The 17,664-nt window shown below is 40.8% G+C and overlaps 1 protein-coding gene across 4 annotated transcripts in view; it reads left to right on the top strand.

The window, feature by feature from the left end:
* ELMO1 (engulfment and cell motility 1) overlaps window positions 1-17,664 on the top strand; it is a 525,187-nt gene that overhangs the window by 160,206 nt on the left and 347,317 nt on the right. For all 4 annotated transcript variants that reach the window (XM_025873160.2, XM_025873157.2, XM_025873158.1 and 1 more), the window contains one exon: window positions 10,747-10,782. In XM_025873160.2, the coding sequence (XP_025728945.1) occupies window positions 10,747-10,782 (36 nt within the window). The remainder of the gene's footprint in view (window positions 1-10,746; window positions 10,783-17,664) is intronic.

The following is a 17,664-nucleotide window of genomic DNA, read 5'->3' as shown; positions in this document are numbered from 1 at the left end:
CTGATGTGGGACTCGATCCCGGGACTCCGGGATCATGACCTGAGCCGAAGGCAGTCGCTTAACCAACTGAGCCACCCAGGTGCCCATCTCTGAAGTAATTTTTAAAAGATTATCATTTGAGGTGCACCTGGGTAGCTCAGTCGGTTAAGCTTCTGACTCCTGATCTCAGCTCAGGTCTTGATCTCGGGGTCGTGGGTTCAAACCCCACGCTGGGCTCTGTGCTGGGCTTGGAGCGTACTTTAAAAAGTTATCATTTAAATGATGAAGTGTATATCCTTAATTATTTAAAATTAAATACAATAAATATTTGTTAAGTACTGTGTATAAAGAGTGGAAGTCAGCAGAATTTAAGAAGATGTGAGCCTTGCCATTAAAAAAATGTATGGTGGCAGAATTCAACGGAGATATAATTCCTTCTGAGAGTGGGGGAGTCCAGAGGTTGGACCAGTTACAGCTCACGGAACTTGACAGAGGGGGTGTCAGTGAATGGGCCCTGAAGGAGTTTGAGTTCTGTCACGATCAAGAGAAGGATGGGCATTTCTCCTTGGGGAGCTCCCCTTCTCAGGGAAGGCTTTGATTCTGTGGTGTGACTGGGGAGTAGAAGGAGCTGTATGGGGCTGGCTCTTACATGTGTGGACAGATAACTTCCCCGACCACCAAACGCCAGGGTAGGGTCCACGGGTAGCTGCTCATTCCCATATGGTCAGGTGCTACTGGCATTCACTATTAGAGCATGTAAATTAGAGCGTGTGAAGATGCCATGGCAGTTAATTGCATATTAATATGCTAAATCAGTGTTGTGCAAAGTTGGTATAGATACCTATGAGGAAAGAGTTAAATGTCACTGAGAATTGGTGTTTAAGCCTGGGCCATTTAGATGTCTCTTCAGTACCTGGTGATGCAAAGAATGAGCCGTTGACTGTGCATGTTGCAGACCCATCTTGACCCTCTCCCTTCCTTCATTCTTTTGTTCATTCCTTCCTTCCATCTCCTACACGTGGCCTCTGCAGGTGGCACTAGTGACAAATTCTTTTTTTTTTTTTTTTTATCGGCAAGCAGGCTTGGGTGATTTGGAAAGGGTCGATTGTAGACAGGTATCGTTTATTTTTTTAATGAGGGTTAAAACTCTGCTCATTAAATTTTTGGTGAACATCAACTTGGAGGAGAGCAGGGAAACTCAAATTCTGGGTGTTACGGGAATCCCGGTGTGCCTTCTATAAATTGGAGTTGGAGTTTGAAATGGCTCAAGGGAAGTTGAATAAATTTTTGGATCTCAGGGGCTTGACCAAGGAAAAGGAGAAAACGTTTTACCTGTATTGGAAGCTCCAGGCTGAGGTCTAGTGTGGAATGTATCTGATCCTTCATTCTTTGGTATGAATGAGCAGGGGAGTGGGAGTTGTGATTATAAACACCTTCACTGGTCACTTTGGACGAATTCGTGTGGTTGCCACATACAGAAGGTCCTGTTTCATGCCCATCACTGATTCTGTTGGGACAGTGAGCCCTGGGGGGTTCAGCCTCAGTCACATTTACAGCATGTTAAATGAAAATGTAAAAACGCCCCCACAATTATTATCCGAGTCCCAGCCATTGATGTATCAAAAGCAATCAATGTACTAGAACGGGTCGTAATGTAGCCTGCTAATACTCGGTGCTTCTGCCATGGATACCTGAGTATCCAGGGGCTTACGCATTTGAACATTCAGAATGATATTGTGTTAATGCTTCCACATTTAGCAGAATTGCAATCATAATTGCAATTATAGTGTGAAATACACTAAAAGCGGGGGTCCATGTGATCTGTACCCTGAATAGAGATCTGGGGCTGAGCTCTGGGACCTCCAAGGCTGGCATTTTGACAATGAGGAAGAACGCATGTTAGGAGCTTCAGTTTTGTTTTTTGTTTTGTTTTTTAGTTTCCATTAGATTTGTTTGCTAGGGCTGCCATAACAAAATATCACAGACTGGGTAGCTTAAACAACAGAAATTTATTGTCTCATAGTTTCATAGTTACGGGGGCTGGAAGTCCAAGATCCAGGTTTTGGCAGCTTGGTTTCTTCTGTGGTCTCCTTGGTTTGCAGGTGGCCGCCTTCCGGCTCTGCCCTCACGTGGTCTTTCCTCCACTCGTTCCTCACATCTCTCTGCGGGTCCACATTTCCTTGTCTTATAAAGACACCAGTCAGATTGGATTAGGCGACACCCCTCACAGCCTTATTTTAACTTCATCCCCTCTTTAAAGGCTCTGTCTCTAACTACTGTCCCATTCTGAGGGACTGGGGGTCGGGACTCAACAAAGGAATTCTAAGGGGACACAGTTTAGCCTGAACACTCCTCAAAGGGACACTGCCCTTTCTGCTTGAGAGGAAAAAGAGTGAACACTGATGCTATGTATTTGTCTTGTCAACATTACTACTTATTATCTGTGTCATTGCCTTGCTCTGTAACTCATCTCGACCTGTAGAGGGGCCCCAAAGAACCACTACTCCCCAGACTGAGGACTGGGGAGGCACGTCTGAATTCTTTCTCCATGTCACACATGGATAACCAGAGAGGATGTTGACACCGCGTGTGCTTTATGTGAACTGCAGTCATTGAATTCCTTTCTTTGAAAAGCGTGTTATAGTTACTAGTATTTTAACAATTTGTAATCCGTAAGCCATGTTGATTTGTTCCATGCAGCCGGGTTTCAGACAGACAAACGACTCAAGGCCAGATCTTGGGTGAGTTTCCGGTTTGCATTTATCTCTTATGCTTTCTTGTCGCCCTTTGTTACGGGAAGGAATGGTGTCTCTCTGGCTCATGTTTGGTGTCCTCCTCACCGTCTCGCATCAGTTCAAAGTCATGCTACTTTCGGGGATGGAGGAAGGAGGCGCTGGAGCCATGCAGCCTCCTGCCTCTTCTGCTGGGTCCTGCAGCTCATGTTAAGCTGCTCATTTGATGCCCAGCTATTTTTCAGATCTTTTGCTCAGATTAAAAAGATGAGAGAAAGACATTTTTCTTATAAGGAAACCTGGCTTCTCAATTAAACTTACAGCAAGACTTTAATTAATTAACAGGAAACTTTGGGAATAGAAACTGTACAAATTAAATAGATCCTGCAATTTGGAATGCAGTTAGTCATGACTCCTGGGCAGATTTCCAGCTGGGGAAGGCAGAGGTTGCCTAAGCAGGACCTGTGGAAATTTTTAGGAAACACTGAAGAAATAAATGTACCTGGAATTTTTCCCCTTTCTTGGAGCCATAATGAGATTCAGGGATTAGTCACCTGCTTGTCGTTACTCAAGGTCTCTCGTTCCAGTTGGTCCCAGGAGGGGCTGTGGGGCAAAATGGGCAACATAGGAGCAATGAGAGAGTCACTTTGGCAGAGCACAGTGTTTCAAACCTGAATTGAATTTTTCCATCCTTGTGGAATTTTGAAATTCCATTCCTAGTTTAAGCTTGAAACATATGTGTGGAAGCAAGTGAAGCTGCAGGGAAACCTGTTGGCTCAATCTGAGCAAGGCAATGGTGTCAGGTAAAGAAAGTCAAGGAATGGACAGTGCTTTTTTAAAAGTGGGTATTAAGAGTCTTCTCAAGGGGTTAATATCCAAAACATATAAAGAGCTCATACAGCTCAATAACAAAAAACAGCCCAGTTAAAAGATGGGCAGAGGATCTGAATAGACATTTTTCCAGAGGATACATACAGGTGACCAACAGGTACTTGAAAGATGCTCAGTGTAACTCATCATCAGGGAAATGCAAACCAAAACAACAATGAGATGTTAACTTACAACTGTCAGGATGACTACTGAAGACAAGAAATAACGAATGTTGGAGAACATGTGGAGAAAAGTGAACCCTTGTGCACGGTTGGTGGGTATGTAAATTGGTGCAGCCATTCTGGAAAACAGTGTGGAGGTTCCTCAAAACATTAAAATTAAAACTACCGTATCATCCAGCAATTCAGCGACTAGGTGTCTATCTGAAAAAAAAATGGAAACATTAATTTGAAAAGATACACACATTACTATGTTCATTGCAGCATTACTTACAATAACCAAGATATGGAAACAACCTAAATGTCTACTGATCACTGATGGATGAATGGATAAAGAAGATGAGAAATAGAGGTATAATGGAATACTACTCAGCCATTTGTGACCACATGGTTGGACCTAGAGGGTATTATACTAAGTAATATAAGTCAGAGAAAGGCAAGCACCACATGATTTCACTTACACGGGGAATCTAAAAAACAAAACAAAAACCAAACCCAGACTTATCATTACAGGGAACAGGTTGGTGGTTGCTAGAGAGGAGAGGGCTCGGAGGGTTGGCAAAATGGGTGGAGGAGATCAAGAAGCACAAATGTTCAAGTATAAAATAGATAAGTCACCGTGATGTTACGTACAGCATGGGGGAAGTAGGCGATAATATTGTATTAACTTTGTATGGTGACAGATGGTAAGTAGACACCGTGGTGATCATAGCACAATGTATACAAATGTGGAATCACTATGTTGTACACCTGAAACTCACATAATATGGTATGCCAGTTACATCTCAATAAACAAAAAAGGTCTCTCTGAAGTGAGATATTTTATTTTAATTGAAAGAAAAAAATCATACCTGCCACCCTAAGTCCAATGTAGTGAATAACCCTGCCTTTCTTGGGCTTTCAATAAAACCCCGTGTTCTTTGTCTCTGCCTCTACGCACACAGTCAAGTGGACAGTTTATCCTGTGTCCTTCCAGTGCTGAACAGAAGAACAGGAGGAACATTTCCAAGAACGAAAGGGCAGGATTCTTATAGTTTCCTTCCCACTTGGCTACGTGACAGGAAAATTACGCTGTTGGAATATGAGTAAGCTGTAGCACCACCCTGGTCAGAAGAGTCAAGAGAGAAAAACAGTTAAATTCATGTATTTACAAAAAAACTCAAGACAGTCTTTTGAATTAGCTTTCTCTCCTTAATAAAAAAAATTATATTATTTAAAAAATAAATATAAGTAAACAGAGGAGGAGAAATAAGAATCATTTGTGATCTGCCTTCCCAGAGACATTTTTAACATTGTTGGTGTATATCCTTTTTGCATTTCTTTTATTTGCTTTTTCTTTTTTAAGATTTTATTTATTTATTTATTTGAGAGGAGAAAGCGAGAGAGATCACAGAGGGAGAGGGAGAGGTAGACTTGCCACTGACTGAGTGGAGAGCCCGATGCGGGGCTCGATCCCAGGACCCTGAGATCCTGACCTGAGCCAAAGGCAGCCGCTTAACTGACTGAGCCACCCAGGCGCCCCCTTTTTGTATTTCTTTTAGATATACACACGCAGGCTTTGCAAAAGGAGAGTTATAATGTTCATACTCTTTGTAGTCTGCTTTTTATACCTAATAATGTTTCCATGTAATTAATATTACTTCCGTCATCCTTTTTGTTGTTTGTATATTATTTCATTTTAAAAAAACTTTGTTGAGGTACAGTTGAGGGACAGTGTGACAATTTGAAGGACGTGCGCAGTAAAGTTAACCATCCACTGTAGTTGGACATTTCCATTGTCTTGGGGTCTTTTTCACATTCTCTAATCAGTTTTTCTTCTAGTAAAATCTTTGTGAATATTTAAATTATTTTGTTGGAATACAGTTCCTGATTCAAAGTATATACACATTTTAAAGCTGTTTTAAAAATAAGAACAGCCCTGTAGCTCACTGAAATGCCTCATTTATACTTTACCACTTGTGGAAGAATCTGTCCATTTCTAACACCCTGGCCAGTACTGGGCTGGTGGTCCCTCAGGGATTCTAGCTTTCCTAAGAAAAATAGCAGTGAGATAGTTGAGGTGTTCTCACTAATCTGGGGAATTTACAAGTGCTTTTTATTTTTTTTGGTTGAAGTCATCTCTCCAAAATTTGGCGGTATCAGGAACAGTGGAGAGAGTCCCAGAGTTTATTTGAGAGATATGTAAAAAGCTCTCAAGTAATTGTCTTAAAAACAAACAATATTAATTGTATAAATTATTAGTCCTCTCTCCATGGACACAGATGAGGACTTTTGTGCATATGTATAGCTATGTGTGTTTGTGTTTATAAAAATTGTTATCATTCATTAACACACAGTTTCATATGAAACTCTCATTATTCGAATCATTTTCTCCAGGCCAGAATCAGAGCTATAGCCATTCCTTGGGAGATGTGAAAATTGACGTATGACTTGAATTAAGCACCTGAATGATGTCTTGGCTTTCATGTTGCCTAGCACCCACAGTTGACAATGGGTTTGCAGATTTTATTCATTTAGTAAAGTGTGTATTACTTGAATGCTGAGTATTTCTGACATGGTGTAGGCACACGGGAGGAGGTGTGTGGATATGACAGTTTCGGACTATGTGTGACCTTTTTTGAACTTTCATCTTCACACAAAAGAGGACTTTGTTTTTTTGAAAGTAACTTTGTTAACCTCCACGGACGTAGATTATCAGCTCTAACTTAATGTTCTTGTTTCTAAGACTTTAGTGTCTCTCATAAACCTTGGCTGTTCTGGAAGGTCCAAGCCAGGCCAAGTTGATGAGCGACTCGCTGTCTAGCAGCTAAGTACAGGTCACACAGTGCGCGTCCTGCACTTCACCTTGGACAGTGGCCACAGGGAGGAGCAAGCAGCTCCCTGGACCAAAAAGAAGCTGCTCTGTATGGTCGGCGGGGCCCCAGCTGTGAAGGCTGCTGGGTCTCCCCAGATCCATCTGCCTGATTTCTTGGATTCTGCACTCAGCCAAGCTCAGGGAGTTCCAACTGGAACAGCCCTTCTGGGGCCAGGCCAGAAATTTGCATCACAAACGCCAAAGAGGTCAATCCTCTGGGGCTTTGTCAGCGGTTGTGTGGCAGAAAATTCCTTACACTGGATCTTCCCCCTTTCCCATCGCTCTTTCCTTTGTCTGTGGGTCTTTGTCCATCTGCGCAGCCATACCCCAGCAGACTCTAAGTCAAGGGTGGGTGATGGTCCAGTGAGGCCAAAGAAAAGACCCTGAGACAGCAGTCGAGACACAGGTTTATTGGGGAAACTCATAAACAAGGAGTCCAGAAGCAGTGAACAAAGCATCCACTGCCGGGATCTTCATGCAGCAAGCTTTGACAACACAGCAACTTAGCCTGGCAACTGTCTTTGGCCTCCCCCTTCTTGCATGGCAGTGTTCCAAGGAGCTCAAGCCCTGCCATCTGGATACCCTTCGGTACAAAGGAGACGCTCTGGGTTGGGCAATCCCGGGAGCCCCTGACCCTGAAGGCTGGACAACACATTCTTCGGCACATTCTGCTTGATGGGAATATAGAGGGAGGTGGGATCTATACGTTCTCAAGGTAGTGATTAACAGGGGCATTCAGGGTGTGCATGCACAAATTATGCGGCGTCACCCTGGAAATGAAAATGGAAATGAGACGAGGTCACACAGCCTGTTTAGAGAAGAGATTATCTTCTGCCTGGGGAAGAGAATGCCATACCTTGGGCTCTGGTGAGAGGCTTCAGCCTTTCTAGAACCATTTGTTCCTGGTCAGGTTTCTTTTAAAAATGGGTATATGGAGAGAAAGAGAGAGAGAGAGAGAGAGAGAGAGAAAGAGGGAGAGAGAGAGAGAGAGAGGGAGAGAGGGAACCTCAGTTAGGAAAAGAGACATCATAACAAAAAGTTCCTCTTCGTTTATTTTTAATCTGAACCCAAAGTTGAGAGGGAGTTGAGAAGAAGCACTGGTCAGGGAGAATGTTCCAAGGCCAGAGTCTGCTACAGCAAGTGGAACACATATAAAAACCTGAAGGTGCTCAGGCACCAGGCCAGAAAACGATTTTGAAAAGTTGCAGTGATAGCTTTATATATTACACACATGCATGCACACACATACACACCTCACATACACATTTATTTTGAATCGATTCTGTTAAATAATGAACTGAAGCATATTAAAATTTTAAGAATTTATTTGAGCAGAAACCAATTAGAAGCAGTCAGTGCCAAACTGGAAGTATTTAGGAGCGCTGCACCTGCAGGAGCCAGGGGAAAGACTTCTATAGAGAAGGGGAGGAAGCAAAGCAAAGCAATTATTTGATTGGCTGCAGCCTAGAGCCTAGCTGGATGTTTGTGATTGGTCATCCATAAATATGGATGTTTTGGGTTTTTTGTTTGTTTGTTTGTTTTGTAACCTTGCAGCATTTACAGGCTTGGATTTTGGTTTGCTTACACCGGCCTCTGGCCTTAGGGCCACATCAGTTAATGGCCTCCTTGTTTAATTAACTGAACAGTTCTCTACTTACTGGAGGAGTTGCAATATCAAGTTTCACACTTGTCTCTTTTGTGTCCAGATAGCACCTTTGCACCAGTTGTCCTGTCTTTTCCTAATCTTGTTCTGTATGGAATTATTCCCTAGGGGTTCCTTTTCTTTCCTGATTTTGGCACTTTTTAAGATGATAGGTCAGCCACTTTTAGAATACCCTCCAGTTTGGGTTTGTTAAAAGGTAATTCATTACAGGTGATTTTTAGGAAAAGATAAAAGCGTGACTCATACACATATAAAAATGAACATGTGTTAAAACAATTTTACTCTTGTGATATGAGGGAACGAGGCAGATGTTTTAACGGTTTCAAAGGAAAAGTCAAAAGGGCACCAATTTATATGGCGCAAAGGGATGTTGAAATGAATTGCAAATGGAGGCAAAACTGGATTTTTATCTGCAAGGAGGAAGTCCATTAAAACACTACAAGACGGGACAGAATGTACATATTCACCAGTTACCTACAACTTAGAGACAACTGGGCTGGCATCTGATAACTCAGAACAGTAAGCACAGTTTCCCATTGGAACAGTTTTTTTTTTTTTTTCTTACAGGTTTATCCTGTATTGTTTTCTTGTTGTAAACCCCTATTTATATACGTCTTTGGCTGGAATATCACTGATGCTTGTGGTTTTCTTTGTTGCATCCTGTGGATGACACACGATGTCCGTGTGTCTTATTACTGGTGTTCACTTTGACCACTTAAGAGAGTGCCTTCCAGGTGTCTCTACCGTAACATGTTTACCCCACTTTGTAATTAATAAATAATTCTGGAGTAGTTACAGGATGGAGGACAGAAAACAGTACAAATCAGGTTTGTGTGTTTCCCCCGAGAGATTGGGCTCTGCGACAATACCAGCGTGCCACTCTTTGAAACAACGTGGACTCATTCGGTCCTGTTTAATTCAGTAAGGTGTGATCTGTCACTGTTATTTATTTTGGTGTTTGGTCTGTCCCAGATTTGGCTGTGGAAGCTTCAGGCAGCCTTCTGTGCCCTTCTGACCTGTCTCCCATTATTCTTTGAGCATTTCGTTTCTTTCTGGCTCCGTGAGCTGTTCCAGGCTTATCTAGAGCTTTCCTTGCTGCAGTCCTGGTGGGAGTCATTTCTACAAGGAGCCCAGTTCCTTTTAGTGGACAGGGGTGTTCAGGCCTTGCGAGAGGGCCCAGCCTCTGCTCAGGTCTGCCTCTCTGTGGTTGGTCGGTCACCTACTACTTTCACCTTGCCCAGTGGCTTTTTGAAGGAGGGAGGGAAGGAAGCTAATATTTTTTTCCCCCCAAAGGCAGGTAAAGGAGGGGGATGGGAGGGGGAAGAAGATGGCTATATACATTTTTACCCTTCCTCCCCCAACACCCCTCCCCCCCTCCCCTGACTTACCAGAGACAAGATCTGATCTCCTTGTGGTCAGTTGGGTTTCTGAAGTGGTTACATTTTATGTGGATGAAAATGAAACTTCACTTCATCTGAAGAGCCAAATCATTGATCTACTACTTATTTAGCATCTACTCTGCCTATGCCTGACATTATTGTACTCAGTCACAGTGCTAAGCCCCTGCCTTCAGGAAGCTGGAAGGACAGTGAGGGTTCCTACCTAAGTCATACTACAGCTAATGTTTCTTCCAGCGAGTGCAGGTGTGAGTGCCACCCTCAGTCTGGTCAAGGAAATCAGAGGTCAGGAAGTCTTCCCAGAGGAGCCTACAATCTGGAGAGTTTGGAGTAGAACTTAGCTTGTTGAACAAGCTGGTTAGAGCGGAAGGGTATTCAAAACAGAGGGAAGGAAGAACATACTTAATGCCAGAGAAATTTGGAAGACTGGAGAGATGGGAAGTGGTTTGATGGGATGAACGTCACTTGTTTCCTTATCTTCTTGACCCCAGTTTTTTAAGAAACATAGTTGTCCTTTCTTGCAGATGAGATTTGTCCGTTTTTTTGCAGGCTGCCATCACAGAGTTCCATCTGTTGTCCAAGACTATTGCAGTATTTTGTGATGTCTTCCCTGCAAAGAGGCAATCTTTTCTCAAGAAAGGCCAAAGTAGAATTAGAATTTTCCCAAAGAAAGATAATCAATTATTTATTCACTGTCAGAATTATACTTAAGAACTGGTCTAGTATCTTTTTTTTTTCATTAAAAATATGCCCAGTCTTATATCTAGGGATTTTCTCCCCATTGAACATATACCCACTCTGATCCAAATGGAGTGTTCTGGTTGCCTTTACTCTTAAGTAAAAGCAATGGTTTGGTTACAGTGGTTTAATCCCTGTCTTTTGATTGTTTCTTATTAGTGGGGAACACCAGTTTATTACTTTGAATAATGTTTTGAAATGAATAAAGTCCTTTACATCATGGTAGTTAAATCTCCCCTATATCTAATCCTGAGCTTTCTTCAAGATATGTTCTTTGTGTAAAAATTATTGCTTTCAAACAAGCTCCTCATATGGTTTTTTTGAAATTTTGCAGACGATACCAGAAGTTGCAGAAGATCATGAAGCCTTGGTAAGAATTTATGATCAATTAATATAGATGATGTAACACTTCCTTCTTCTCTGCATAATTAAACCCTGTCCTCTGACTGACTGTATAACTATGCATCTAGGTATTTTGAGTAAGTGGTTTTCTTTCCTTGTTTGATGTTCTTATTAATTGGTTCTTTCAAAATTTATCCTGCCCCCCTTTTTTTTGCTTGGTTGTAGAAAGGATATTTTATGTTTGTAGCCACAAATTAATTACATCAGAATTGCTATCCTTCTCCTAGAGCAAGGCTAGGCATAATTTTATGTATTACTTTAAACAAAACTTCCTTTTTTGTGGCCTGTGTGATGTTCAAAGTTAAAAGTCTTTGATTTTATCTGATGGCTCAGTATGAAAAAGATGCACATTAAAAAAAAATTCAGGATTGAAGTATGGTATGAAAATTATTTACTTGGAGTCTTAGAAAGTGTTCAGTCACCTGTCAAGTGGATTGCATGATAATTGTGTCTGGAGATCTCAGAATTTCTTTCTTAGAGTTTTTCCTCCTCAGTGCCTTTCTTATCCACTGAAGAAGGTGAGTCCAAATAGGGTCTAACAAACTCTCTACAGTAGGCGGAAGAAATTTCCATTTTGCCAAGTTGTTAAACAGATAATTTCAATTTGAGAAGCAAGACCGAACAGCATCTGAAAATGTGCACCTTATTTTTTCAGTCCTCAGAGAAAATTCCAGTTGCCTTCAGTGTATAATACTGGTCTCAGTCATTCATCTTCCCCTACCCCTTCCCACATAGAAAAAAGTATATACTCCTTAGTTATTAAAACCTGATAAAGTAAAAAGCACTATTGAGTTTTGAGGGTAAAATTTTTTAAATGTTCTTTTGATATATATATTTATCATAGTAGACACACTTAATGGTAATGGCAGCAGAAGCCCTCTTTTATAAGAGTTTGTTCTGGGCACTGTCTCAGTGTTTACGCTCATTACTTTTAATTCACACTGGTGAATTAAAAAATACTGCCCAAGATCAGTATAATGAGTATTATTTCCTTGATACAGAAGTTAAAATAAGGTGGTGGAGCTGGGACTCAAACCGAGTTTTTCTCTAACAACCTCATATGATTTGCTGATGTCGAGGAGTCTGGGGGCTCTGAAGCCAAAATAATTTCTTAAAATTTATCTGCCAATAGTTTTAATCTTTTGGTATATAGGGATGCTGGAAGTGTGACTCCATGTGAACCATGATTTTCATTTATCAGACATAGACAAAATCAGTGTTCAGGGCCTTCATTCTGGTAATGGTAGAATATCTTAATTAGACTAATACAGATAACAGTTATAGAATCTGGACATAGTAATGTAAACAAAAACACCAAAAACAACTGCTTGAAGGAACTGGATAGCAACCCAAAGTAGACAGAAAGAGGGAGGTCAGTCAGAAGAACAAACGGGCCTCAGATGAGATTTATGTGTTCATAGCTTTTGCCTGAAAATACCTGCTCATCCGGTTAGCATGAGGTGGCTGAAAGCCTCAGTCTTGGTAAGTTGCTAAGAAGATATAGTTTGGGACTGACAAAGCATCTACCTTGTGGTGGGGGACTCCATGAAAGAAGGGAAGCTCACAGGATATGAGACCCTGTATCTACATATCTATTTATAACCACCTATAAAATCGGCCCAAATCAGTAGTGTGAATGTACATGTGTGTGAGTGTGTATGTGTATGTGTGTGAGAACCCCAGAGGGCCTGGTAAAAATAGCAACTGGAATTGGAAAGAATTGCGGAGAGATTTAAACTGCCACTCACTACAGAATTTAGAGTTTGATTCTAGCTAGGTTTATTTCTGCTCTAACAAAACACTCTTTGGAAGAACAAAACTGGATGTTGAGACTTGGGAGTCTTTTATTCCCAATGTTCAGAATACAATAAAAAAATTCTTAAGAAGAAAAAAATAAAGCAAGTAGTAGAAGCTGAGCCTGAGATGACCCAGGTGTTGTAATTAGCAAATGAAGATTTTAAAGCAATGTTTATAAATATATTAGAAGAAGAAAGTATTAGTATAATGCGTGCACAGTTGAGAAGTCTTAGCAGAGAAATGGAAACCATAAAAAATAGCCAATTGAAAATTATAAAACTGAAAAGTATAATATTTAAAATGAAAAATTCAGTGTATGGGAGTTGAAGATGTCAGAAGAGATAGTAATCTTGAAGATGTATCAGTATAAATTGCTCATTCCAAAGAACAGATAAAATTAATAGTGAGTAATTGATGTGTGAGATGATAACATTTAATTGGGGTCTCAGAAAGAGGAAAGAGAGAATGAGGCAGAAAAATATTTGAGGAAATAATGCCAGTTTCCAAAATTTGTTGAAAAACATAAATTTATAGAGCTAAGAAGTTCAGTTATCCTAAGTGGGATAAATAGAAAGAAAATTATTATCTGGAAACATCGTAGTCAGACTTCTGAAATTTAAGGATTTATTTATTTATTCATTCATTCAGAGAGATTGAGCATGAGCTGAGGGGGGGGTGCGGCAGGGGGAAGAGAAGGGCAGAGGGAGAGAGAGAATCCCAAGCAGACACTCTGTTGAGTGTGGAGCTGGACACAGGGTTCAATCCCACAACCCTGAGATCATGACCTGAGCCAAAACCAAGAGTTGGACCCTTAACCGGCTGAGCCACCCAGTTGCCCCCAATGCAATATGATTTTTTATTTTTTTATTTTTAAAAATTTTTTAAAGATTTATTTATTTGACAGAGAGAGACACAGCAAGAGAGGGAACACGAGCAGGGGGAGTGGAAAAGGGAGAAGCAGGCTTCCTGCTGAGCTGGGAACCCGATGCGGTGGCTCGATCCCAGGACCCTGGGATCATGACCTGAGCCGAAGGCAGACGCTTAACTGACTGAGCCACCCAGGTGCCCTGCAATATGATTTTTTAAAAAAGAAATTGCAACCAATCCTAAAATGTAAAGGAAATGTACAGGACCTAGAATAGCCAAAACAGTCTTGACAAAGCAACAAAGATGAACCAAGTTGGAGGATTTCATTAACTGACTTCAAACTTACTCTAAAGTCATAAACACAGTGTGATATTGGTATCAGGGGGTAGACAGATCAAACGAATAGAATAGAGTCCAGAACTGATTCGCAGTTAAATTTTTAAGGAGCCGAAAGAACGTTTGCACGCATAAGTCGTGCTATGAATCTGAAGGCCAAGGGAAGGTCTAAAGGGTGATTTAGAAATGTATAATCTTTTATGTTTTATTTATTTATTTTATTTATTTTATTTATTTTTAATTTTTACCACATACAACAGAAAACATTTGGAAAAATTCAAAGGGCAGGGCAGAACTATATTCATTAACTTTAGGAATTAAGGATATATTGAGTACGATTTATTGAGAACTATAAAAGTGGCCTTTACTTGCATCTTTCTCCCCTTCTGCCCTGGGCATGGCACCCAATCGAAACATTTGGAAGCACTGTTCTTTTATAAATTTATCAGCTTAAATTTGAAATGCTTTGAGATTGGCTGAATTTAGTTGGAATGAAGATGGTCTCTACTGAGTTGATGAGAAACATTTATTTGAATCATTCCAGCACACATGGTGTGTTGGCTGTGACATGGCTCTCAACCAGAATGTAAAGTTTGCAGTCGGCTTAATTTGTGGCAGTCAGTACTGCGAAATCTTTAGCTTAGCACTTTATAAAAAAACAAATAAAGCAAACAAATAAAAGTGCTCCTGCATGTGCCATGTGGTTGCTTTATACTAGTAACCCATTTAGCCTTGATCTTGTGCATGCGGCATTGACTTCAGAAAGAGAGCCTTGGATCCCACCTTTGTCTCTGGAGCCTCAGTCTCTCCTCCAGGAGTGAGAGTAAATATCTATGTCGGGGTTTGATAAGGGCTTTTAGTGCTGCATCATTTGAAATTAGATGATTGAGTCCCTTGACTTGGAACGTAGCAAGATTTTAGCATGGCCATCTTCTCTTTGTGATTGAGGGTTTGAGGTTGAATTTAAAAAAAAAAATTCCTCTTGTGGAAACCTAGTATGCCATCTAGCAACCAGTCACAGTGAATTATATTTATTTTATATATGCACTACATATATAGGCATATATGTGTGTGTGTATATTTTTATAAGATAATAGACAATGTAACACACATATATGTTTAATAATATCTTTGTTTTATAATATAAAATAGAATTATATGGTCTAATAACATATGCAATATATTTTAAAATATGTATATAAATAAAATGTTATTACATAACATTTCTATAAAATATGAATATAAATAATACAACATTTATATAAAATGCTATTAGATGGACCAAGGGAGCGATCCCTGCTCTGGGCACCCTGGTGTGTGACATGGAAGAAGCTTCTCTCACTTACCAATCAGTCACATTCATAGATGACAGCAAAGCACAGAAAGGCCTACCTGCAGTTGCAGAAATGGTGCTCCATCTCCGTCGTGACCGTGGAGATGGAAATCCTGGCCCCAGAAGCACAGCTTGGAGATTTGGAGGCCAAATGATAGTCTTTCTCTTTCTCTCCATCTTCCCTCCCAAGTCCTTGCAGCCTGTCTTTGGAGTCCAGTGAGCAGAGTTCTAGAGCATTTGAGGAAGTGGGACAATCCCTAGGGGTTACTAAGGCCACTTAGATTATGGGAACAGAGTCATTTTGCCTTCGGATAATTAGAGAGCATAAATATAACTTATTTTTTGGGGGGGGTGCCTGGGTGGCTCAGTCGGTTAAGCATCTTCCTTCGGCTCAAGTCATGATCCCAGGGTCCTGGGACTGAGCCCTGCAATGGGCTCCCTGCTCGGCGGGGCATCTGCTTCTCCCTCTGTCCCTCCCTCACTCCCACTCGTGCGCTTGCTCTTTCTCTCTCTTTCTCAAAAATAAATAAAATCTTAAAAAAAATAAATATAACTTATTTTTTGTTTCTAAAGCAGTCAAGGAAGACTAGCACCATCTCTGTTCTCAGTCTCCACTAGCTCCTGGGGATGTAAAGAAGAGTTTGATGGCAGTAGCATTCGCTTTTCTTTGTCACTCTGCTTCAGTGCTTGTACTGTGAGTGACAACATGAGGCCATGTTTGTGCTGAATGGAGCTGTGGGTGCCAATCTCCAGTGTCGTTTACGTGGGAGTCTTTTAGCGTTAAGCTCTTTTAACTTACCAGGTGTAAGCAAATGGCAACGATTAGTTACCATATGCTTGTTTTCCCCCTTTTTAAGCTAAAAGGAAAATAAATTAGCTAATAGTAGTTACTACTAATGCTATAATAAAATAATACATTAGCTAATTTGTTTACTATGAATACTATACATTATCATGTAATAACGTTTTCACAGTAATACTCATGCCAACACACTTTATTAATAAATCTTACTAATTGCTTTTATATCTGGCTCTTATTTTCCTGAGGCAGTTTCCCGTTTTTGTTTTGTTTTGTTTTATTTTTCCCCCACAATCTGACGTCTGGATTTTCTTGTGATTCATTGTAGAGAGTTGTTTCTGGATTTTTTTTTTTTAATCTTTCTTGCTACTCTTTTTAACCCATTTTTCATCTTTCTACTCTTCATATATTCTCCTTAAGTAAGTTTGGGTTTTCTGGTGTGGAATTTATTTTGGGGAACATGCCACCTAGGGAGCCCCTGTGAGATTGGTATTGCTAGTCTGTGACTCAGAGAAGCCTTTAAAAAAAAGTATTTCTGGCCTGAATTGTTTGGCTTTCCTTGCTTCCTCCCCGCCCTCCCCCCCCTCCCCCGCCGGCTCCAAGGACAGAGAGTCCTTGACACTATGAAGGCAAACATTTGAAGATCATGGACTTTGCTTACCTTTCTAGAAGATCACTTTTATGTAATGGTCATAGCTAACACTCACATGTTGCTACCCTGCAGGGAGAGCTTGAAGGTGGGGTAGCTTGTTCTGTTCCTCCCAGAAATCCCCAGCAGAGTATTACCACCACCACCACCATCACTTTTAATAAGTAAGGAGACTGAGGCACAGCGTGCGTCAGTAACTTGCCCACTGAGCACTGGAGAGGAAGCTGCTGTCTCACTCCAGACACCATCCATGTAACGGTGTCTACATGTTGCATCTGATCCTCTCTGATCTCTGGTAACTTCAGATCACGGTCTTCCCCTGAGAGCCTCACAGCCTCTGAAGTGATGCAGAATTCCCAAGGTCATTCCCAAGGCTGGGCTGAGAGCCCTGGCAAGAAGGAAAGTTAGGAAGCTGTTTTCAAAGAAACAGGAGACTGTTTTCTATTGTTAGCTGAAAATAGATGGGAAGGTTCGGTCTAAACATTCCATGAGCCTTTGTAGTAGAGCAGTTGTGGTATGTAGGAGTCTAGAGATTCAAAATCTGAACAACCAACTTTATTTTTTTTTAATCAAGTGCACGAATCTGTGAGGTTGCACACAGTGCAGAAATCCTGATGGGCCTCATTCAGGGTACTTGGAGAGAGTACTTATCTTAAGAGTTAACATTTATTATGATGATAATTTACAGTAGAGGTGAGTTTCCATAAAAGATTCTGAGGGTCTGTTAAGTATTGTTTTGAGAGCATTAGAAACCAGGATATTGTCTGATCAGGGACATGGGTGGAGCTGTTTTAAAAGGACAGTGCTTTTGCCTGAGTGTGTCTGATCTCTGTTTTGTTTTCTGACCCACACATTAGACCCTTCTGACAGCCTTCCAAATCACAGCAAGGGTGTGGCCAGCAAATAATCATTATTTTCACAGATACTCTATAATAAAGATAAAATGCTGGCCAATGTAACATAGAAATGAATATGCTTACTTACATACATATTTGTATCTATGTGTGTAAGTCCTCACCCAGACACACACACACACACACACACACACACACACACACACACACACACA

The sequence above is a fragment of the Callorhinus ursinus genome, unplaced genomic scaffold (assembly GCF_003265705.2).
Source record: "Callorhinus ursinus isolate GAN/ISIS: 27379988/994484 unplaced genomic scaffold, GSC_fseal_2.0 scaffold12, whole genome shotgun sequence".
Classification (NCBI taxonomy): domain Eukaryota; kingdom Metazoa; phylum Chordata; class Mammalia; order Carnivora; family Otariidae; genus Callorhinus; species Callorhinus ursinus.
This window is presented reverse-complemented; position numbering and strand designations above follow the sequence as displayed.